Source organism: Mytilus galloprovincialis, chromosome 9 (assembly GCF_965363235.1).
Source record: "Mytilus galloprovincialis chromosome 9, xbMytGall1.hap1.1, whole genome shotgun sequence".
NCBI lineage: Eukaryota > Metazoa > Mollusca > Bivalvia > Mytilida > Mytilidae > Mytilus > Mytilus galloprovincialis.
Window position 1 is genome coordinate 91,159,941 of NC_134846.1, and position 25,393 is coordinate 91,185,333.

The following is a 25,393-nucleotide window of genomic DNA, read 5'->3' on the forward strand; positions in this document are numbered from 1 at the left end:
TATGATGTATTTTATTCAGAAACCATAAATAAAACTTGTAGAATTGGAAAACAAACTGGACATGCATTGGCAAACACGGAAATTGTAGTGTGCATTTAAATGACACAGATCATAGCTAAACAAGGATCAAATGAAAGTGACAAGTTCCTAGGATATATTTTTCAATAAATATGTAATGAAATATGATAATTCATTACTGATTTGGACTTTTCTTTATTGACAATCATAATGCAATCAAAACGATTACATGTTATTAGATTACCTACATTATATGTGTACCAAATACCTTTCAAAATAAAAGTAGGTGCAAAACAAAATAACAAAAATATTTAACTCCAAGGAAAATTCAAAACAGAAAGTCCTAAGTCTAATGGCAAAGTCAAAAACACTTCACACGAATAGATAACAACTGTCATGTTCCTAACTTGGTGCAGGCATTTTCTTATGTTGAAATTGATGGACAAAACTTGGTTTTATATGTGGCTTAACCACTCACTTATATGACAGTCGCAAAACATTTCATTTTATTGACAACGATGTGTAAACAAAACAAACAGTTATAAAAGGTAAACATGTAAAACCAATGGGGGAGTCAGCAGTCAAAGTTGCGTTATAATATTTATCACTATAAACACCAAGAAATATGTAACAAAGAAACACACAAAGGCATATATACAAAGCACATTAGCAAAAATAAAAGAATACAAAAGTTACTTAAGCACAATAACACAATGATGAGATGTATTTATACAGAGACAGGTCCTCTATAACAAAGACAACACAAATACAGAGACAGGTCCTTTATAACAAAAAAAACACAAATACAGAGACAGGTCCTATATAACAAAGAAAACACAAATACAGAGACAGGTCCTATATAACAAAGAAAACACAAATGCAGAGACAAGTCCTATATAACAAAGAAAACACAAAAGGCACAAAAAAACTCCAAACACATTATCAAAAATAAAAGACAAAAATACAATAACTTTAACATAACAAAATTTTAGTTTCTGCTGGCTCAACATTATCGAAAAACGTAACGGGTTTGCAGTACAAAACAAACGAAAATTGTAAAAAGAACAGCTTAAAATGTCATTAATAAACCTTGCACTAGACAGATAGGTCGAGTTCCGCTATTATGAATTAAATGTTTTACAACCATGAGTATGACGGTGCTGCTAGACGGACATTTTTTGCTTGAAAAGACCGATACCGATCGCGCGATAGGGCTAGAAATTGTATGAAAATAAATAAAAGATAACACTATGATCAAAAATGCATACCCCTTACCTGAAATACCTAGGCAATGGGTTACCTTAGCTGTATTTGGCAAAACGTTTAGGAATTGTTGATCCTCAATGCTCTAAACATTATTTTTATTCAAGCATCACTGATGAGTCTGTTGTAGACAAAGCGCGCGTTTGGCGCAAATATAAAGTTTCAATCCTAATATCTATGATGAGTTAGTATGCGAACAAAAGACTCTTCAATGTTGCTCAAGTAAAAAAAATTAAAAAAGCACTAAGATATTACATGAAAAAGAGCATAAGATTTTAGCAGTTACAACTGATGTAATTTATTCCTTGGGTAAATAATCCTTAGTTTTTCGAAAATTTTAATCTAACAGTTAATTTACAGTTATAACCATATCAATGATAATGCTACTAATGTTATAGACATATTTCTAGATATAAAACATTGTTGAACTTGTTTGCTGAAATCAGTGTAATGAAATCGAATGAAGAACGACGGTTAATACTTTGGCTCCTTCGTACCAATTTGATCAGTTTCACCTTCTATGTTAATTTCGTCATAAATATAACCAACATTCGGCAATACAGTTGGACCTTTCAAGTTGTCATACTGTTCTGGTTTTATCTTCTGTATACAAAAACGCAACAGAACGACCTCATAACCTTTCAGTTTGAAGATGAAAAGGAGAAGCACTATAACTGTTGCCAGCGCTAACGTCAGTAACACACCAAGAACAACATCTACTGATCTGTTACTGCTTTCACAACATTCTTGAAAGCCTAGAAAAAATGCAGATTGAAAACATTTTTTTATCAAATACAAATACAGTACTAATGACACAAACTCAATCCAAATGTGAGAATGCTAAAAAATTAAAAAAAATTATTTTTCAACTAGATAATATAAATGATGGCCCAATACTTTGCAAAGATAGTTAACAGCACGGTTTATATAATTCAAAGAAATAGCGTATTGTGACATAAGGCCAAATTACTTTTTCTAGGTCAGGAATGCAATTTATTGTGATAAAATTTAAAAAGCAGTACTTTCTAAAACAATCTTTGATACCTGATGATTTAGTTGAATCAGTTATCGATATCTTTGTCGTAAAATCAGTCATTTCTGCCTTTGATGATGTATATGTCGTCGACATCTTAGTTGAAGATTTAGTCGTTGATACCTTTATAGATGAGTGAGTTGTTGAACCTTTAGTTGGTGGCGTTGTGCTTGGGCTTGTAGATTGAAAGACAGGAGGAACCACAGATCCATTGAAAACATTCCTCATTGTTGTTATAATCGGATATTTTCCAAGCCCACATACATCATTGAAATCATCAACATCTACTGCCCATATCATACCTCCGCCTAAATTGTTGTCCATGACATACTTTGTCTATAATAATCAAATCAGAATTTTAAATATGTTTTCGTTATTATATATCATAAAGACTTTGGCTGATGTAGATGTTGTTCTCAGGATTTATTTTCGTTAGAGGCCAATAATTTAAATCCAATATCATTTAAAAAACGTTATGAAGTTAAATGCACGTTTGATTTTCAATGTATCTATGAAATAAGAATTTTTAGTAAAAACGATACTGCTTATTGTTTAAAAATAAGCAACCTTCAAAAATAAAATTTTTACATTGTATTTCAGACGGATCTATAAGTACTAGTATCTATTTTTTTGAAATTGCACAAGGTTTTTTTTCTTGCTCTCTGACCACTAATGAGGCATTTGCAATAGATACCGTAGGGGGTGTACTGCTTGACAGTAAAAAACGATGACCTTTACTTTGTCTCATTTTGTCTTTTTGAGATATACTTATTTTCTTTTCTATCCCAAATTCATGCATTTAGGGTTTATGTTATATTTGTTATTCTCGTCGAATTTTGTCTAATGCTTAGTTCATTTCTGTGTGTGTTACATTTTAATGTTGTGTTCCCATTCTCTTATATTTAATGCGTTTCCCTCGGTTATGGTTTGTGACCTGGATTTGGGTTTTTTCTATCTATTTATGAGTATTGAACATCGGTATACTACTGTTGCCTTTATTTGCTTATTAAATAATTCCCATTTTAATCGAATAAAACAGCATCCTCTGATGATGTGCTTAAACTCCAATGTACGAGGTCAACACACTTGAAATGAATCAAATAAGTCAAAAATCGCTTCTTTTTCTATGTGTATGTCCAAAGCTAGGAACATGTTGCACAGTTATTGTTGTTTAACTTTGTTGCTGTCCACCATGTACATCAATTCAGAATTAAACATTTATGAATTAGCACACATAATTTTAATCTTAGAATCAGAAAAATAGTTTCTGGTGCATTATGAATAAAGTGTGTTTTTAGTTATTCTGATTTCCAGCAGAGCAAAAATGCCGTGGAATTAAGCAAAATACCGGCTTCAACAATGTACAATGTCCATAGCATCAGCTATCGAATACCACAATATTACAATATTACAACCTAAACAAAAAAAAAACGCCCTAATTTATGAAAAACCAATAAACAGAAATGATAGTCATTAATAACAAGCTTGAGTTTGGAAAGGTCATCTAGGATGTGGCGAGGTGAAAAATGTTTCCAATCTATTGTAGCGCTGCAATAGCTCAGCAATAAAACTGTTAACATGTGTTGTTAATAACTGACCTGATAGACTAGACGTTAAATTGACTTAGACTAGAACAAAAAATATGTCTGCGTATGTCAATATCAACTTATTTTCTTGGACATGCAGGTGCTATTTGTAATTTGAAGTTAAGCATTCAGCAATGTATCAATCAATCAAATTGTTTTGGGATTAATAGAGGAATATTTTTCCATGTTTTAAATCCTGGTTATATCTTACCTTTAATGCCACACTTCTAGGATTATCGTAACCAACCCATTGATCACCTTTGTAGGCATATGGTACTTGTTGATCATCAAGCCAACCTTCTGTCCATCCCTGATTGTTGATATTGGAGCAGATCTGTCGAAACACAAAGAGTGATTACACAGATCGAAATCTTTTAATTCGTTGTTCCTTGAAAACACATCACGTGACTGATGATCGAATTGCTGTGAAATTTTCAATTTGTGGCTAGAACCTTTATGCATACATAAACTCATCATAGATACAAGGATTCAAATTTATTTATTTACGCCAGACAAGCGTTTCGTCTACAAAGACTCATCAGTGACGCTCGAATAATAAAATGTTAAAAGGCCAAAAAAGTACGAAGTTGAAGAGCATTGAGGTCCAAAAATTCCAAAATTTTTTCCAAATACATCTAAGGTAATATCTTCCTGAGGTAGAAAAGCCTTAGTATTTAAAGAATTAAAATTTTTAGCTAACAGTTAATTTATAATCATAAACATATAAATGATAACTCAAGTCAACACAGAAATGCTGACTTCTGGGCTGTTGATACCCTCGGGGTAACAAATCTCCATCAGCAGTTGCATCGACCAAAAATATCTTTATAACGAAATATTTTATTATAAGAACCAGTTTGTCTAAAGTCTTAACAAAATAATTTTATAATGACGCAACTGTGGGCTACTTTAAAAGAAGCATGTTTACATGGTACACATATGGATCTTCTTGTAAATATACGGCATATTCAGTAAATTGTCCATTGATAATAGGAAATAACTTGAGAATGGTTAAATGACAATATTCGTACCTGTTTCTAAATTGTTTGGAATAGGCATTTTGTGTAGAATATTTGGTTGAGGCAAAGTAATGTTAAACTTGACATTTTTTCCACATTCATAAATGATCTGTGTTTGGTGATAATAAGCAATGTTAAAAAGTTTCATAACAGTTGCTTAGGGAAAATAATGTCGAGATAAAGAAACTTATTTTTGGGACCGACGTACAGTTGAACAAGGATAAAACTTAATACCCCTCTGAGAAAAAAAAATCCGGGTTACAAACTAAAACGAAGGTAAATGCATCAAATATAACTAAAATATAACAACTGCCATTTTCCTGACTTCGGACATTTTAAGAAAAAAATGGTGGGTTGAACCTGATTTGTGGCATTCCAAAACTCCCGCTTTTATGGCAATATTTAATATAACATTAAAATGACAACATTACATGACAGGACTACAATACAAATAAATTAGAGAACATATAGGACAGAGAAACACACGAATATAAGCTTACAAAAGGTACCAGGTTTAAAATTTAATACGCCAGACGTGCGTTTCGTCCAAACAATAGTAACCAGTGACGCTCAGATGAAAAAGTAAAGTAAACTAAGTTTGTTATTACGCCAGACACGCATTTAGACGAGAAAAGGCCAATCAACGGCCCTGAAATAAAAAAAGGTGACTGGTACAAATAAATTAAGGTAAAAGTTAAACAGCAGCAAAGAACAATATTCCGAAAGGTTTTGTCAAGTACAGCCAAGGTAATCTATATATTTGGTTCATATTTAAAAGGACTTATAAAATTAGTTTGCTATCGTGAGTATATTATATCTTTTGTGTGGTTTGCAATGAAATGCACACTTTATCATTGTCGAGCTTTTCCGGTGCTATATCTTAAAAAGAAATGCTCAAACTGCAACATTTACAAGCAAGGGATGCTAATACGCATTATTGTTAGGACTATAAGACAATAAAGGGCCTAAACGAATAAGCCAATTTCATATAAATTAGCCTTTGTCGTATCGGATAAAAACCTTAATGTCTTATAGTTCTTAATCAATGCGTCATTTTATATCAGTATTTAGATTAAAACGAGATTTAATAATCTACAACATTAGGACTGTGGAATGACAAACTAAGCATGGTCTTTGTCGTTAATGATCTACAACATTAGGACTGTGGATTGACAAACTAAGCATGGTCTTTGTCGTTAATGATCTACAACATTAGGACTGTGGAATGACAAACTAAGCATGGTCTTTGTCGTTAATAATCTACAACATTAGGACTGTGGAATGACAAACTAAGCATGGGTTTTGTCGTTAATAATCTACAACATTAGGACTGTGGAATGACAAACTAAGCATGGGTTTTGTCGTTAATAATCTACAACATTAGGACTGTGGAATGAAAAACTAAGCATGGGTTTTGTCGTTAATAATCTACAACATTAGGACTGTGGAATGACAAACTAAGCATGGGTTTTGTCGTTAATAATCTACAACATTAGGACTGTGGAATGACAAACTAAGCATGGGTTTTGTCGTTAATAATCTACAACATTAGGACTGTGGAATGACAAACTAAGCATGGTTTTTGTCGTTAATAATCTACAACATTAGGACTGTGGAATGACAAACTAAGCATGAGTTTTGTCGTTAATGAGACTGCAAAAAAGCAAAAGAAGAACATTTAGAGGTCTTCAACTTTATATACAATGCCTATGAATATGCCACAGAAATGTCTGACTTGAGACTTTAGATACAATGCCTATGAATATGCCACAGAAATGTCTGACTTGAGACTTTATATACAATGCCTATGAATATGCCACAGAAATGTCTGACTTGAGGTGTGAACTTTGTTAGCTCACGGTATATCAATCTTCCCATTTGTATTTTCAATTGGGGGCAAGGATACAGCTTAAATTATATTTATTCTATTATACTACTTTATTCTTAATTTTTGGAAAGTTATAGATTGATTGATAGATCATATAAAATACGATGTAACATTCAATATCATTTAAAGGTATTGTTTGCTACCAGACATAAGTTACTGCTTTAGTTTTCTATGTTGTGCCATGTGTCCTATTGTATGTCTGTGCCATGGCGTTGTCAGTTTATTTATGATTTATGACTGTCCTTCTAGTATCTTTCGTCGATCTTTTACCTCGTAATATGATAGAAATCCTTTTTCTTTTGTAAATGTTCCTGGTGTTCCTGCTCCCATTGTAGGAGCACCAAATCCTGTCTGAGCTGTATTTTGTAACACAAAAGACCTTCCATATGTTCCAATCCCAAGTATTAGTTTGTTTTTCGGTGTTCCTCCATTTAACCACATTTTGATAGCAAAGTCCTTAAATAGAAAAATAGAATTAATTCACACAATTTCCTTCTGTACTACCTGGTTTTTTTTAATTGTATGTTGCTCGTTCTATTAATTGTTTACGCCTTTCTTTAGAAATATTGTTTATATTCTGTCCCACCGAAACCTATAGAGTGGGGTGCTCATAATCACCGTTTTATGATTTCTATGTGTAAAAACTTCAAATGATGGCTGAAATGAAAGAAATATGGCGGTACATTATATTTTATAACAAATATGATTATTTTTTAAACTTGGACACATTTCGGCACTTACCGCAAAGGACCAAAAAACAGATTTAGGATTTTCGGCCAATTTCCTGAATGAAAAATACGATTTCAAAGAAATATTTCTTAGTAATTCTTTGACTGATTGTCCTTTAAATTTTAGTTCTTTACATCTTTGAAATGTCTGCTATCCATCTATCATAGAGTTGATTTGATAAATATTGTTTAAAGCTGCAGTTATTTGGTTTTAAATAAATGTGTAAAATCGGCGAAAATGTGTCCCCCTTTGACAAAACATCAGGAAATTTCATATAGCCTTTAATCTAACTTTTCAGGTGATTTCTTTTTAAAGAAATACGATTTCAAGCTAAAAATATTTTATTTTTGGTGTTATGTTCATATAGAAATATCAGTTTACTTCAAAAACATACAGACCTAACCATAAACTGCAGAAAACATGGAAACTTGTGGCGAAAATAAGTACCCCACTCTATATAAAAAAGAGAGGTTGACTGACAACTAATCAGGATTTTATCTGAGCATTCTAGTTATTAAAAAATTGATAAGTTCTTCATCGGTGAAAGAGTATGTTGAAATTCGGCCTTAAATTGAAGATCACACCTCAAATTTTTTAATCAGAATGATGTCATCTTGAATTGATTACTCTAATTTGCATCCTCTTTTGGACGTCCAATTTGCTGTCATGCATAATCAAACGTTCTACAAAGAATATTGACTTAAGGTGGTACCTAACACTTTAACTAAAATTAATTTGGCTCGGTTAATTTTCTTAAAATTTTGACAAAGTATTTACTTTGACCCTTTGACAAAAATATAAAAGTTTTAAAATTTTTGAACCAACCGTTTCTATTAGAAAAATTACACTGATTATATAGCAGTTTGACAAACACTCATTTTGATCATTAAGAAGCTTAATATCCCTTTAACAACACAACGTAATTAAAACGTTTAGCTGACTTTACATAGTTATCTCCCTGTAGTGTTAGGTACCACCTTATATAGTCTATTTAGTGTATATTGAGAGCACTGTTTTACAACAAAAAAGATCCAAGCCGCATCTGTATATCGAGTTCCGGAGTTTGTACACATTTACTGTCATAGCTTCCTGAATAGAAGATTGCTGTTCACAAGCCAGTTATTGTATAACATACCTCTTTACTAAGCGAAATTATTGTATAAGCATTGTATAAAGGACCTATATACTGACGCAAATATAGGCGTCGTGTGCTTCAGGAGAGAGGGAGTGTTGCATTTTTTTTGCTTCAATTTTTCTTACCCTTGTATTCATAATTTACATAATTTGTACTTGATTAAAAGGATATATGCTTTATACAGCTGAAGGACGCCTCCGGGTTCGGGAATTTCTCGCTACATTGAAGACCTGTTGGTGACCTTCTGATGTTGTTTTATTCTATGGTCGGGTTGTTGTCTCTTTGGCACATTCCCCATTTCCATTCTCAATTTTATTTATACAGTATGCAAAAACCTTAGTTCTCGTCGTCTTTGTAAGTTTGATACAACCCTTTCCTGTTGGTGTGTTTTCTATGAGCTACAACCTCTTTTCTATTGGTGTCTTAACCCAGAGCTACACCCCCCTTTGTTGATGTCTTTTTTTTTATAAAGTTGTGTTGGATAATTTTGTTGTATATGTCCATTGTGATTATTTGCATAGTTCACTGCTGGCCTGTTATATCTGCATGGGTTGCACAACTATCATTGTCGAAATTATGGAACTCTAAGCATCTGTCTTATAAGTGAAAGGTTTGGCTAGATATAGACAAAGGTTTAATTTTTTCGGTAAATGCATGTACAAAATCAGACATTTTATCCTTTTTATTAACGTTCTTGGTGCTAAGAACGTTGTTCTACATTTCCATATAACGGATCTTTATACTTACTGCATTAATGGCGTTAAAAGGGGCCTTGTATTACGGACATTTATACGTACTACATGACGGGTGCCCTATATGTGGATCTGCTTACTCTTCCGGAGTAACAAAGATTACCACCAGTTTGTGTTGGGGATCGTGTTGCTTGGTCTTTTTTCTATGTTGTGTTTTGTGTACTATTGTTTATCTGTTTGTCTTTTTCGTTTTTAGCCATGATGTTGATAGTCTATGTTTATTATATGAGTTTGAAAGTTCATTTCGGATCTGTCGCCCCTTATAAGGCTCTGCAAGGAACTATAGATTTATATACTACATAAAAGGCGTTGATAGGTGACATATATCTGTATAACGGACCTGTATACTTACAACGTTAAAGGCCTCGTTCGGAGATAACGATTTGTACAAGGGACTGTTATGTTGTGTAACGCTGTTGTAATCACTGAACAAATCATATGACATGAGATTGATGAAATCCAAATGTCTGAAAGTGATAGAATATTGAAAAATTATATTTTTACATTTGTATTGTTTTTGAATTGACAGTTTCACATTTTATGATCCTTAACATTACTTAATCATAAGATTCATGACTGATGACAGAAACAAAATAAACGATGTATTCGGATTAACTATAATATTTGGTAAACGGAAAAAATACCCTTAAAAAAATTAATAAAGACGAAAACCGCATTAGAATAAACATTGTATTGCAGGGGAAAATCAAATGACTGAGATACAATGTTGGTAGATATGTAGTATGTTTGTGTTGTTTCTAAATACACTGATTTAATCACATGGTATGCTGTATGCTGTCAGGAATCTGATGTACAGTAGTTGTCGTTTTTTTATGTAATTTATACGTGTTTCTCGTTTCTCGTTTTTTATATAGATAAGAACGTTGGTTTTCCAATGGGAAAATTTTTTTGGGGGCCCTTTATAGCTGGTTGTTCGGTGTGAGACAAGGCTCCGTGTTGAAGACCGCACATTGACCTATAATGGTTCACTTTTATAAATTGTTATTTGGATGGAGAGTTGTTTCCTTGGCACTCACACCACATCTTCCTATATCTGTTGAACATAATATTGCTTACTATTACGAACAAGAAAAATGAAAACAAAACATACATATTAAGTGTTTTTTACACGGCTTTCAGAGAAAGAAGGCATTTTTACAAGGTTTTTAGGAATATAATTTGGTATAAGGACTAAAAGTCTTACTGTGCTATTTTGTTAATTTCATAAGCACTTTCTATTGTAGATTGACCGGCTGCAACAGCGGCTGTCAACAGAAGACGTGATCGACCGGAAATCAACATTTCATTGTCATATCTTGTACGTAATGTCTGAAATATTGAAATATAGAAAAAATCATTATTGGCCTAATCATACAATTCATTTACAATTTTAACACGACATTAGACAATTTTTTGCAATACGTATTGGCACAGTACATTTCGGAGTTTTTCACATTTGAAATGTTTTACCATGAACATATATCATAAACCCCCCCAAAGTATCACTTGACATTACAATAAGATTATGTCCAGTGATTTTTGTTTTGCTTTATGTAGATTACATATAAAACAAGGACTTCCTTAATATAATTGCTGAATCATGGTTCATAAATAGTACTTGATGATTTAAATTACTTTTTTTCACAACTTATTATGTTATTCATAAATTCATAAATGCACGTTTGCTTTGCATGTTCTTTGCAAATTATCTAAACTGAATAATATTACCTGTACTAAATCAGTAAACCTCTGTTTATCTTCTGGAGGACTCCCTCTGTTTGCAGGATATTCCCAATCAAGATCTAAACCATCGAAACCATTAGCCCTGAGGAATGTCACTGAATTTGTAGCAAACTCCTCTATATTAGATTGAGTGGCTACCATAAGTGTAAAATTGTCACTTCCATGATTCCAACCTCCGATAGCCAGCAGGACCTTTAAGGAGGGATTGTTACTTCGTACATCACGAATCATATCATACTGTCCTTTACCTATTGAAACAAAGAAACTGTTTTAACATTACCACCCAAATACAATTATTGAACGAATAAGAAAGTGATCAAATAAAATGTTGAAAAAAATGAATTTCTTTGGTAAAATATAGATTTCTTGCTTCTTCGTTATTGATGACAAAAAATCAATTAAAAATGTAGTTTGAAAAAGAACCAGTAGCGCAAATATAGGAGACAAATAAATAAAGGCAACAGTAGTATACCGCTGTTCAAAACTCATAAATCCATGGACAAAAAACAAAATCGGGGTCTTTTTATCCTGGGCGTCGTGTCATCCAGTATAATATTATTTTTTCTACTAGTTTTCATGCTGTTAGGCTACCGGACTGGTAGAATCCTCGGGGACAGATTGTCCACCAGCAGAGATTCCGGTCCGGTGGTGATAAATAAAAATATACATTTTCACCGAACTAGTGGACAATTTTTTTTTAAAGGGGCCAGCTGAGGACTACCTCCGGGTACGGGATAGTCTCGCTGCGTTGAAGACCTATTAGTGTCCTACGGCTGTTATCTTCTTGTTTGTCTGGTTGTCTCTTTAACATATTCCCAATTCCCATTCTTAATTTTATATTGTAACTTAAAATAATATTCTTTTCATACGGTTCGATATTGTTTCCCACAACCTTGGCGATTAAATAAAAAAAAAAATTATTTAGACCCACTAGCCCCCTTAAGATGTTTTGAATAACTTACCCCATTCATTGATATCATTCCATTCATACGGTTCGATATTGTTTCCCACAACCTTGGCGAAAGCATATATTACGTGAGTACAAAGATACGGATCAACATCACTAGCCATGTACTTCCAAATCCCATCCCGATACTGGGCCCAGTTTGAAAAGTAGCACACTCGTTTATAATTTCCATAGACTGTAATTTATATTTCAAAGATATATGAATACATTCAATCATGCAATATCAAAATAGACAAACAATGTGTTTTGACTCTTCATTCACATTTATGATCAGTGTTCAACATCCTGCATGTCAATTAGGCTTCAAAGTTGTCATTTATTTGATTTATGTTGTGTTTATTTTTTAGTTTCAAAGAAATCGATGTAGGATAGTACTCACAACTATTCATTGAATTTGTGTAAAATACACAGTGGATATAACGTTTAGATAAAAATGAAGAATAATCAAACATGCATCTTTAACAGTTAATGGAACATTTCAAGCTAAACAAATGTCATTGTCCTTGTTTGTAACCTTATTTTATTTTACTCAAAGTAAAACTTATTGTATTAACATTGCATTTGTTCTAATATATCGCAATCAAACTTACCAGTTGCCATTACAATTAAGAAAACCAGGCCATTGTATCTGTTCATCTGAATGGAAAATATTATAAAGCTGTATGCAATAACAGACTTTTGTAGATTTGTTACTGACAATATCTGATAAAAATATATGTGCGCTTTATAATAATGGTCAAAAGTAATAAGGACGTAATAAATGAACAATATAATAGTGAGAAAAAAAGTGAACAAGAGGGCAATAAATATTTCTTTGTACATTTTGAACCTCTTTTACTTAATCATTTTATAACTGTTTAATATGATTTACACAGAAAGCTCAAAAATGTAATTTTTTTTTATTTAATCACATATTAAAGAAATTTTAAGAACAGCCATATTGATGGGACAAACAATAATGCTTCGATAAAGGAAATAACGAATAATATGATTCATTATTCATAATACTTACAAGAATAAAAACTAAGATATCGACACACAGTCATGCATAAAATAAATACTACCGTTCCACATAAAAGAGAAAGAGGGTAGAAATCCAAAAATAAAACAACAAACTCAGAACTTGTTTGGCACCACCACATTTGAGAGACATTTTTGGTCCAAATGCGAACCTGGTGCAGAAAAATTGGTACCGTTAATGTTATTGCTATCACTGGGTCGATGCCTCTGCTGGTGGGCTGGTGGTCATGAAAATACGGATTTTTTGTGTTATTAAAATTTGCTGTTACAAACTGTTAGAAATTATTATAAATTAAGGAATGTATATTCCTCATGCAAAGCTCTGATTTGTTTTTCGGATTTGGCTATACTTTTTGGACCTTTTAGATTATAGCTCTTCATCTTTTATATAAAAAGCTTTGGATTTCAAATAGTTTGGCCACGAGCATCCCTGAAGAGATATGTATTGTCGAAATGCGCAGCTGGTGCAAAATTGGTACCGTTAATGTTATTGCAGATGCGTATCTCAAATGCAAGTCAATGACCTCATCTTATCTTCTGTTAATAGGAGATCATTGAAGCTGGCTAATACATTATATTATTCTTCAACTTTTTGTCTGAGTTTTTAACTGCAATAAATAATTGAAATTTGCACTCTGTTTATAAAAGCTTTAAAATCATCTTGTTGCTAGGTTATTCAAAAATACACGATAACTATTATCATAATTGATGGCTGGTGTGGTTTGTGTTGCTGTTGTACCTCTAAAGTGTCTTTGTTTTGTTCACGCATAGTTGTTAATATAACGGAATTTAATGCGACTGTCGTACAAGTGAGAGGTTTAGCGTTATCATACCAGGTTCTGAAAATGCCTGTACCAAGTCAGGAATATGACAGTTGTTGTCCATTTGTTTGATTTGTTTCATCATTTGATTTTGCCATTTGATAAGAACTTTCCGTTTTGCATTTTCTCGGAGTTCAGTATTTTTGTTATTTTACTTGTTTATAGACGAAATGCGCGTCCGGCGAATAAAAATCAAATCATGGTTTCAAAAATAAGTTTATCTTTCACTTAGGCACTAGTTTTAACAATACAATAATATGATAATATAACGAAGTTTCTTCAACTTACCATTATCCTGCAGTACTGTGTCTTATTTTGAACGGAATAATTGTTCACGTCTAGGGAAACATTCAATCTTTAAATCAAAGTGACAGTTGGTTGTATTTCCTTATATGGCTCGTCGTGCTTTTTTTACAGGCCTCTGTTTTATTGATATTATAAATTAATGTGAAATAAATAAAATCAATTAAAAGTTATGACTTGTAGTTTCATTTCCATTTTCTTAAGCTGCATGTGAATTTAAAGAGAGGTAGTATACAGCAGACTAATGACAAACATAACCAGAAGACAATCAGAGGCCAGAATACTGTCTTAATAGTAGATAAGTCTACACAGTATGTGATACATTTAATCATGTTAATCACCCTGAGTCAAAAAAAGTGGAGAAATGTTTCAACAGACACAATTAAAGTTCTGCCATCAATGCCTTATTATCCAAACAATTAAAATATTAGAAAACTGCACACTAGACTGTTTCCGCATCCAGATTTGTTCGCGGCTTGGACATGATATTCGAGAGATAGTCTGTATTATAGCCTTATACAATGAATTTAATTCAATGAACAAAACATTGAAAAGCATATCGAAGGACTTAACTTGTTTATATTGGATACCTAAGCCTAACAAAATTTCTAACACACATTGGTATATTGCTAATCTGCATGTTTGACAAAAGAATTTTGCATTAAATTGACAAAAGATTCCGTCCACTGTCAGAGAGGGTCTTTATGATTATTGTGAAACTGTTTACTCGACTAATGATATAAATAAAGGCAACAGTAATAAACCGCTGTTCGGAAATTCGTAAATTGAATGAGAAAAAAAACCAAATCTGAGTTACAAACTAAAATTAAGGGAAACACATCAAATATAATATGTGGATTTTGTAAAAAAATTAAAATGATAATAGATTATTTTAAATATCAATCCTTCTCATAATTAGAATTATCAAAACTTTTGATTATTCAAGCCAATTCCCAAAGTGAAATTAAAAAATATCATTAAAAAAATAATCCACAGTGCTTTTCATCATAAAATTATTACGTCATCAGTGACGCTCATATCAACATATTTATAAAGCCAAACAAGTACAAAGTTGAAGAGCATTGAGGATCCAAAATACCAAAATGTTGTGCCAAATACGGCTGGGTAATCTATGTCTGGGATAAGAAAATCCTTAGTTTTTTCAAAAAATTAGCACACGCTTTGCATTTATTACTTTTGGAAAACAATATGGCATTTTCTGTTACTGTGAAAAAAAAGTGTAAAAAATGCTACACATAGAATTAAGTGATCATTGTGCTGGAGTTTCTTATTGACAACATATATGTTAAATTAGGAGACCAATTGTTGGCCTTCCAATGGGAATGAACTCAATCCTTCTCATAACTAGAATTATCAAAACTTTTGATATTTCAACCCCGTAAACCACAATTCCCAAAGTGAAATTAAAAAATATTATATACAAAACAATCCAGAGTGCTTTTCAACAAACAATGTTAGCACACGCCTTGTATTTATTACTTTTGGAAAACAATATCATGGCATTTTTTGTTACTCTGAAAAAAATGTGTAAACAATGCTACACATTGAATTAAGTGATCATTGTGCTGGAGTTTCTTATTGACAATATATTTGTTAAATTAGGAGACAAATTGTCGGCCTTCCAATGAGAATGAACTGTACGCCTCTTCTCTTATTGTCATATATGAGTTGGAGCTCCTTTCAATACTTGACAAAAACAAGAAGATCGTAGAAGCCAGGTAATTTAATTTCACATTCAGATATATTAATGATGTTCTTTCCATAAACAATTCAAAACATTTCTGATTGCGTTTAATAAAAAGTAAAATCACAAAAATACTGAACTCAGAGGAAAATTAATTCGGAAAGTCCATAAGCACATGGCAAAATCAAATAACAAAACGCATCAAAAACGAATGGACAAGAACTGTCATATTCCTGACTTGGTACAGGCATTTTCAAATGTAGAAAATGGTGGATTGAACCTGGTTTTATAGGTAGTTAAACCTCTCACTTGTATGACAGTCGTATAACATTCCATTCTATTGTCACCGATGCGTGAACAAAACAAACAGACAAAATAGTTAAAAATGTCAAAAATAGGGATACAGCAGTCAACATTGTGTTATCATCTTATTCACTATAAAAACAACAAATGTAACGAAGAGGCACAAAAAGGCATACATCAAATTAACATCCTCATTTTGATTATATTATACGATTTTACTTGTTTATGTAAAATGCACCCATCAAGGAAGGAGGGTTTTGAGTACTGGTGTAAAATTGCGCTTTTGAAATTCGCACAGGTAGACATGAAATAATTTTGTCGTTCAAAGTATGACGGGATGCATAAATACAGTCACGCAAAATAGATATAAAAAAACTGACTAAACAGTATAAAGTATTAATAAGTAAAATAATAGTGTGGTTCAAAGTATGACGGGATACATAAGTACAGAGTCACGTCAAATGTATATCACAAAAAAAGTTGGTTAACAGTAAAAGTACTATTAATAAATAAAATATTTTTTTCATTCAAAGTATGACAAGATACATAGGTAAAGAGTCACATCATAAAATAATTTTGCCGTTCAAAGTATGATGGGATACATAAGTACAGAGTTACGTCAAAAAGGATATCTAAAAAAACGGACTTAACAGTAAAAGTAATATTGATAAAGACAAATAAAGGAATAATGTTACATGTTATTAAGATGATAAACAACGTCAGTACGCTAAATCTATACTTCAAGACCATCGTGTATTATTTGTGAAGTTGATACGGAATATTTATCAACAAGTTCTGGGTACCTTCCGATGAACTTTTTTTAGAAAAAGGACGAGACGTTCTTTGACATACCCCTGGTTCATTAACTTTCTGCTCAGACATTGGTGACGTTTCACAAAATCTGAGTAGGAGCTGCAAGCTCTTGAATACCGAATAAGTTGGGAAATGTATATTCCATATGGAGGTGAAGTTGGTATATTGCTACTAAGGTGGGGAAAATTGATAATTTCAAAATCAAAATCGTCTCGTTTGTCATAGATTCTGGTACTAAGATGACTGACTGTGTATGTCAAATTCGAGGTATAAGTCTAAAAATGAGGCGGAGGAAGCTGTGTCTGTTGTCTCTTTAATTTCTAGTTCTGGTGGATATATTAATGAAACCCAATCAGAAAAGTTCGGATTTTTAATGGAAAGAACATCATCAATATATCTGAAAGTGAAATTAAATAACCTGGCTTCTTTGATCTTTTTGTTTTTGACAAGTGTCTGAAGGAACTCCGATTCATATGAAAATAAGAAGAGGTCAGCAAGGAGAGGCGCGCAGTTCGTTCCCATAGGAATGCCGACAATTTGTTGAAAAAGTCTACCTCAAAACTCAACAAATATGTTGTCGATAAGAAACTCCAGCATACTGACCACTTGTTCTTTTGTGTAGCATGTTTAACCTTTTTGTTTGTCACTATTAACGAAATATGCCTTATGAAATCCCAAAGTAATAAATTTATAGCGTATGCTACCATTTTTATGTTGAAAGGCATTGTAGATTATTTCTTTTAGACGATTTTTCAATTTCACATGGGGAATGGTGGTATACAGGGTTGAAAAATCAAAAGTTTTGATAGAACTAACTTCAGAAAAAGACCGAGATTTAAAATTGTCTAGAAGTTCTTTAGAATTTTTAAGAATCCACATATGGTTAATACCACTACGCGAGTAAACAGTTTCACAGTATTTCTGAAGACCCTCTTTCACTGCGGATAGAATTTTAGTCAATCTAATGGACAATTATTTAGTGGAACATGAAGATGAGCCAACAATATACCGTTGTTTGTACGGAATTTTATGAAGCTTTGGTATCCAATACAAACAAGGTAAGTCCTCCGATTTGGTGTTCAATGTAATGTTTATTGAAGCCATGAAGGACTTATGATTTGATAAAATATATCCTCCAGAACTAAAAATTAAAGAAACAAGAGACACGGCTTCCTTCGTCTCATTTGTAGACTTGAATTTGACACAATTGATCATCTCAGTACCCTAATCTATGAAAACGAGACGGTTTCAGTTTTTAAATTATCAATTTTCCCCCACCTTAGTAGCAATATACCAACTTGGGCTCGATACGAATTCAAGAGATTCACCAGTGTCTGAGCAGAAAGTTGATGAAACAGAGTTAATCCTTTTTTTTAACTAATTTGTATAGTTCGGTCTTCTGTTGTACTGTTACAGCACTGTCCCAGGTTAAAGGAAGGGTTTGGATCCGCTAACGTTTTTAACCCCGCCACATTCTGTATGTATGTATGTGCCTGTCCCAAGTCAGGAGCATGTAATATTTTATAACTTACTATGCGGTATGGGCTTTGCCTATTGTTGAAGGTCGTATGATGACCTATAGTTGGTCTCTCGTGGAGAGTTGTCTCATTGGCAATCATACCACATCTGTTTTTACGATATTAAGACCTTGTTGATAAATATACTGTATCAACTTCACAAATACTACACGATGGTCTGAAGTAAAAAAATAATGACGTTGTTTATTAATTTGATAACGTGTCATGGAATTCTTTTATTTGTCATTTTAAATTAATACTTTTACCAATAAGTCTATATATGGTACTATCAATTTGATGTGACTGGGTACGTATCCATCCAGTCCTTGTTATGGTTTTAAAAAATAAATGTTCAGACACATCATACGAACAGAAAACAACTGCCATATTCCTGACATGGTACAGTACAAAACAATGAACAGCTTATACATAACACCACAAACCCCATCTCAGATGACCAGGAAGAATAAACAGATCATTTCTCCATATCTAGCACCCGACCAAAACTGACAAAATTCCTGACTTTATAAATACACACGTGCTTTATTTCCTTCTTGTTTTTATTCTATACTAAATTTCATTTTTCTTTAACTTATTTCATAGTAGCTTTATAGCACATTTTCATGAAAAGAAAATGCTTAAATTTCATTTTCATAATGTGACGAAGAAATAAAAAAAAAAGCAAAAGGGTATTCAATTACGACTATTTTGTGATGGTGAGTCATTGCATATTATGATACTCATGTGACCAATATATAGTTTGTACTTTTGACGACATGTTTATTGAATTTGGATGTAGAATTTTGAATCACAGTCAGTATTCCTGGCGGACTGTTTCATACTTATATATGTGTCGGATTTCCTGTAGTCACTTGTAAAAACAAGAATATAAAGAAGCAAGATTATTTGATTTAACATACAGGTGTATTGATGATTTTCTTTCCATTAACAATCCAAACTTTTCTGATTGGGTCCAAATAATATATATATATAATATCAACTTTAAAATAAATTGTATATAAAAGAAACTACATATAAAACTTCCTCCGCATCAGTACAAGACATTCTACTCGAATTGCGAGTATGGTCTTGAGAAAACGATGATAGTCCGTCGGAAGGGAACGATAAATGGCTGACGCGTGTTAAGAGAGAGCCATATCTCTTGCACGTTAAAGACACCCTTGTAGATATCGCAAAAGAGCAGGCTAATGCCGGTACAAGGCAGCACTCGCACCTGCAAGGTGGAAAGGGATTTATATAAGTTGAAAAACTTGTTTCCCAATCGTTTAAACTAATATGTGTATGCGGTAATCTCAGTGCCAACAATAATTTGCATATTTATTTACTTTTTTTGAATCTATCGAGACAGTGAACATACTATATACAATATGTTTACAACGCACCTTTCTTTTGTTTCATTTTCAATTAACTATCTACTACACCTTTAGTGTTGGTACAATTGAGAATGGAAATGGGGAATGTGTCAAAGAAACAACAACTCGAACAAAGAACAGGAAACAGCCAAAAGCCACCAATTAGTCTTCAATGCAGCGAAAACATCTCGCACCCGGAGGCGTGCTTCAGCTGGACCCCAAACAAAAATGTGTACTCGTTCAGTGATAATGAACGTCATACTAAACTCCGCAAAATATAAATGAACTAAAATTAAAAATCATACAAGACTTACAAAGGACAGGGGCTACTGACTTGGGACATGTACAGAATGTAGTGGGGTTACACGTGTTTTTATTGTTGTTTTTTTTTTTTTTTTTTTTTTTATCTCAACCCTTCTCTTATACCTCTAGCCAATGTAGAAAAACCAACACACAGCAATACGCACAGTAAAACTCAGTTTAATATAAGTCCGAGTCCGAAGCCAGAATAGGTAACAAAAGAAACTATTCAAAATAACGATGTATAAATTATCAAAGGACTGACATGCCAGCTGCAGTGTCTTTGTTCGAACAATGTGTCTGTTTGTCTGAATTTGTTATCAGTTGTGTTGTTGAATTTGTTGTCAGTTGTGTTATATGTCTGTGATGCATTTTGTCACAGTTTTGGCTGATGAATTCAAATCATTGTCACTTAAAACTATTATGTCTTTTCGGGTACCCATCCAATTTTGTCAATGGTCACCTATTAACAACTGGTATATAAGAGTGAGGCGAATTAAGCTACAAAAAATATAAATCACAAAATAAAAAAGAAACTCTGAGGAATATTCAAAACGAAAAATCCACACTCAAAATAAACAAGCTAAAGCTCGAACACATCAAACGAATGGATAACAACTGTCATATTCCTGACATGGTACAAAATAGTTTCAATCTAATTCAATTTTTATTTAGAAAATGTCAGTACCTAGTCAGGATTATTAAAGTCTGTTGTGTTTAACGATATCGTTTTATTTTGTCATTTTTTATTGACTCCCCCTTTTTAATTTGTCTTGAAGAGCGTTTTTTTGTAAGATCACCCTCTGGCCTTCGGACATCGGGATGATCTTAGACTAACACACCATGTCCTCAGGGAATAACTATTATTGATCAAATTGTTCGTTTCTATGTATGTGGCGTTTGTATTTGTTGAACTTTAGTATTCAGATTTATGACTTTAGGACAGCAGTATACTTCTGTTGCCTTTATCTATTTGATACGTTTGTAGGCCATGCAGTCTATTAACAAAACATGAACATAACCAGTTGCCCGGGAACAGATATATTTTTCAATATAATTCCTGAATGTAACATTATACAACGAGTAGTACTATACATACTTTGTTCTCAAGTTCCATAGAGTTGTGCCCCCTTTTCGTCAATCTGACGTTAATCACAGATGTGAATACGGACAATGTTGTTATGAATTCCATCTTTTATGTAGTGAATAATCTTTCTCAGTATAGATCCACATCAATTCTCACAACAAATACACAAAAGACTTTTGATCACCAACATATTTGTTTAGATTGATGGATTGATATTTCATCATATATTTCGGTATTCCAATGGAAACTTATTGTGTGTCACTATTTTGATACTAATCTCAAGCATAATTTATAGAGAATCATCTCAAGCATAATTCATAGAGAATCATCTCAAGCATAATTCATAGAGAATCATCTCAAGCATAATTCATAGAGAATCATCTCAAGCATAATTCATAGAGAATCATCTCAAGCATAATTCATAGAGAATCTTCTCAATGTCAATTATAAAAGAAGCATCTTGCAAAGTTCTTTCATTTCAATATAATTTGATGATGTCATTAGCGACTTTTTTTTTCGCAACTTTTAGATTTAAGATATCAGTTAAATCGTGTGTCCTATTTCCAATAGACAGTCGAATTGTGAACATGTATATCAAGAGACGTCATCCCTGTAGGAACACCAATTCTCCCTCATTTAGAGTTCATGCGATTGACTCAGTTTTAGTAATTATCATCATAAGAGCATGTAACTGTAAGGCGGTTTACGAAAAGTTATGGTTTTGTAGAAAACATTTAATGCATTGGTTTGACATATAACAAGTAGAACTAATAAACATAACTGTAATATTGTATAACAAATAGGAAAATATCTAAATACATTCTGGAACATTGCAATGTGTGTTACAAGTTTTTAAAACGTGTTTTATTACACATAAAAGTCTAAAGAAAATTAAAAAAAATATGTCTACAATCAATATATGAGGTGTTGTGCATGTTTTGGAAAAATAAATGGAAAGAAAATAATTTATGTAAAGAGAGGTGTTCCTAAATTCGTTCAATAGCTATTGTAGTACGTTATTGTAAAAATCCTATGGTAAATTAATTAGTTATCTCAAAATTATATCGGTGGATAATAGTAATTTGTTTTGAACGATGAATTCATTGTTATGGACCACTTATGTAACGCACACATCCTTTGCATACTGAACATGTGTTAAATGATATGTAAACATCGATGAAATGTAAAAAAAAAAAAAAGAAGCTAAAGCTGTTAAAATGAATAAAATGAAATCAATTACAAAATATGCATTACCAAAACATAGTATTAGATGAAAGGTGTTATTGTCGAGTGAACAATATTTCTAAACAATAACTTACATAAGGAACGCGTTTACTCCAGACAACTTTTGAAAAGTAATAAAAAAACAAAAGTAATAAAATTAAATAACTGAAATGAGTTTATAGAAGGTGTGAGAATTTACAACCGAAAGATAACGAACACAAACATAACAAACCTTAATGACTTCACATGGTATTATGCACTTAGCATTTAAACATGAAATGTATAACTTAAATAATTAAAATTAAAAAAAAAACACACAAAAAAACAAGACTGTGGTTTGTCAGTGAATAAGGTCAACATGATAAGATAGTCTGATTACTGTTTTATGAAATTTATATTTTTAGTTACAATAAAAAAAAATACATAGTTATAAATATAGTACCAGTTCATGTGCTATACATGAATATGTTAATGATTTGACAAATACACTGTCTTTATACATTGGTTGAGGTACCTAGTTTTCCTGACTTTGATATGACTGCCTTATAATTCGGCGGTTCAACCGCATCGAAGTTATTGTAGTTACTATTCCTTTGTTCAAAGCCGTAATCTTCACTTTCTAATGAAGGGTTTTCATGTAAAGTAACATGTGACTGTCTTTGTCTAAGGATGTCATTTGATCCAGCACTAGCACTTATGTTTCTTGTGTTATTTTGTAGAAGAACGTCAGGTGATGAAGCACTATTATTCACCGGATTCGAATGAGGAGGTGGAAATCTAGGTGGTGGTGTATTTGGCGGTGGTTTGTTAAAAGCATCGAAACGACTGACGTTGCCATGCACATGGTTAACACTTGGAAGAAATTTCATTGGCTCGGGCCGATCGTTAAAATACACTGGTTCAGAATCTTTTTTAAATCCCGCATCGTCTATATGCATATTAACTGTTTGAACACTTGGTGGTGGAATGCTAGAAAAATCTGATTTCTTCTTTTCTGATGATTTATTACCGCGGATTATATACAATGGGTTTATTTCATAACCTTTGAGTCTAAGGATATATAACACTAAAATTATAATGATTATTAAAGATATGGCTAGAAGAAGTCCCAGTATAATTTCCGCTGTTGATCCGTCACTATATGGACAATCACCATGTAACCCTACAAAACAATGGTGATGATGTAACATAAAACTGAAACAATTCAATTAACCTCTTTTTCAAAGATACACGCTTATGATAATTGATTTGATAATTTTGCTACTGCCTTGTGTACAGGTTAACTACAAATAAAATAACTGCATTTTCATCTTAATATATTAAAATTCTATATTTAGTAGATTACTTTAATTTATATTGTGTTTTTGTTTTATATACCCGTTCCCATTTGACAGTGTATGCAGTAAATATTGTTCGAAACTAAGTATCACGTGCAGTTATATAACAGATAGATTAAGAAATAAATAAATAGTGATTCAGAAAGTTACGTTTGGTTGAAAGAAGGGATTTTATTAGCACAAATATAACTTGTGCACCGATCCTAAGTCAGGAGCATGTTGTTAAGTGGTTAGCGTTTGTTGGTGTGGTAAATAAGTGCTTCTCGTGTATCGTTTTGTAGGTAGATTAGACCTTTGATTTTCCTGTTTTAATTGTTTTACACTAGTCGTGTTGAAGCCCTTTCTAGCTTGATGTTTGGTGTTCCATGTTGAAGACTGTGCTTTGACCTATTCTTGTCTACTTTTTAAACATTGTGACTTTGACGGGTATTGTCTCATTGGAACTCATACCACATCTTTTTTTATTTCTATCCACTACCATGACTACAACGGTTTGTATCTTAAAATTAATCCCAAATGTCATGCACTCCTCATTTTATGCGTAATGTAGTATAAACATAACAAATACACGTATATCTATACTAATTTCACAAATAATTTAACCCTTCAGTCTGCAGTCTTAAAGAAATATACAAAAATATACCAAGAAAAGAAAACGCATTGCCAAAAAGGTCTTCATTTTTAAAACTTTCACCACAATATTCCACCCCTTTAAATGCATTCGGATGCTGTGTAGAACGTTAAACACCCCCTACTCATACGAGGGGACATCAATTGATATGAAGTTGAAAATTGATAAATTGATAACGAACAAAAAATATAAGCATCGTTAAAATTAGATACATGAAATCTCATTTCTTGTTTCTTCATTCGGAAGAGACTCAGAAAAGACTGGTTTTTTTCTATTCTAAGGCATATATAAGAGGGCAATGTGAAAAAAATGTTTCGGTATCAGGTAAATTTTATTATCATCTGTTCAGAGAGAACTTTGAGGGCTGTTTTCGCATGGTAGTTTTTCCATTTTAAAATCTAAGCACAATTTTGTGAAACCAGAAATTGAACGAAACTAGGCTGCTCACAAGAAACAAACACAATAATTACAAACATAACAAAAACATGTACGCAAAGCCCTATCTTCCATAGATGCTGCATCACCATTCTGTATATATATATATAATTCCTTTTCCCTCATTCACTGCTTGTTTTTTACCATATTTTGTACTGATAAATGAAGTACCAAAATATTTAGCATTTCTGCATTTTTTGTTCCGAATCTATTTTACATTAATTGGGTAACTTAAATGTTAGTTTGTAAATTAAATCATTATTACCACTTGCTGCTAATTTCTGGAATGAAATTCGTAACAGTATGTTTATTATTTCAATGAGAGTAAAACCCTCTAGAAAATTCTGACAGAGATTCACATTTCCTCATTTTCCCAACAAACCTAACCAGC

At 32.4% G+C, this 25,393-nt stretch overlaps 1 protein-coding gene across 1 annotated transcript in view; it reads right to left on the reverse strand.

Annotated features, from left to right (window-relative positions):
* The window catches only part of LOC143046876 (putative chitinase 10), a 71,674-nt gene that overhangs the window by 31,715 nt on the left and 14,566 nt on the right, over positions 1-25,393 (reverse strand). Inside the window, exons 8-19 of the mRNA XM_076219936.1 lie at positions 23,095-23,761; positions 20,554-20,676; positions 14,263-14,329; positions 12,724-12,769; positions 12,129-12,308; positions 11,152-11,414; positions 10,628-10,752; positions 9,776-9,890; positions 7,078-7,263; positions 4,112-4,234; positions 2,326-2,650; positions 1,759-2,036 (exon numbers count right to left, since the gene is read on the reverse strand). Of these exons, the coding sequence (XP_076076051.1) occupies positions 1,759-2,036; positions 2,326-2,650; positions 4,112-4,234; positions 7,078-7,263; positions 9,776-9,890; positions 10,628-10,752; positions 11,152-11,414; positions 12,129-12,308; positions 12,724-12,769; positions 14,263-14,329; positions 20,554-20,676; positions 23,095-23,761 (2,498 nt within the window). The remainder of the gene's footprint in view (positions 1-1,758; positions 2,037-2,325; positions 2,651-4,111; positions 4,235-7,077; positions 7,264-9,775; positions 9,891-10,627; positions 10,753-11,151; positions 11,415-12,128; positions 12,309-12,723; positions 12,770-14,262; positions 14,330-20,553; positions 20,677-23,094; positions 23,762-25,393) is intronic.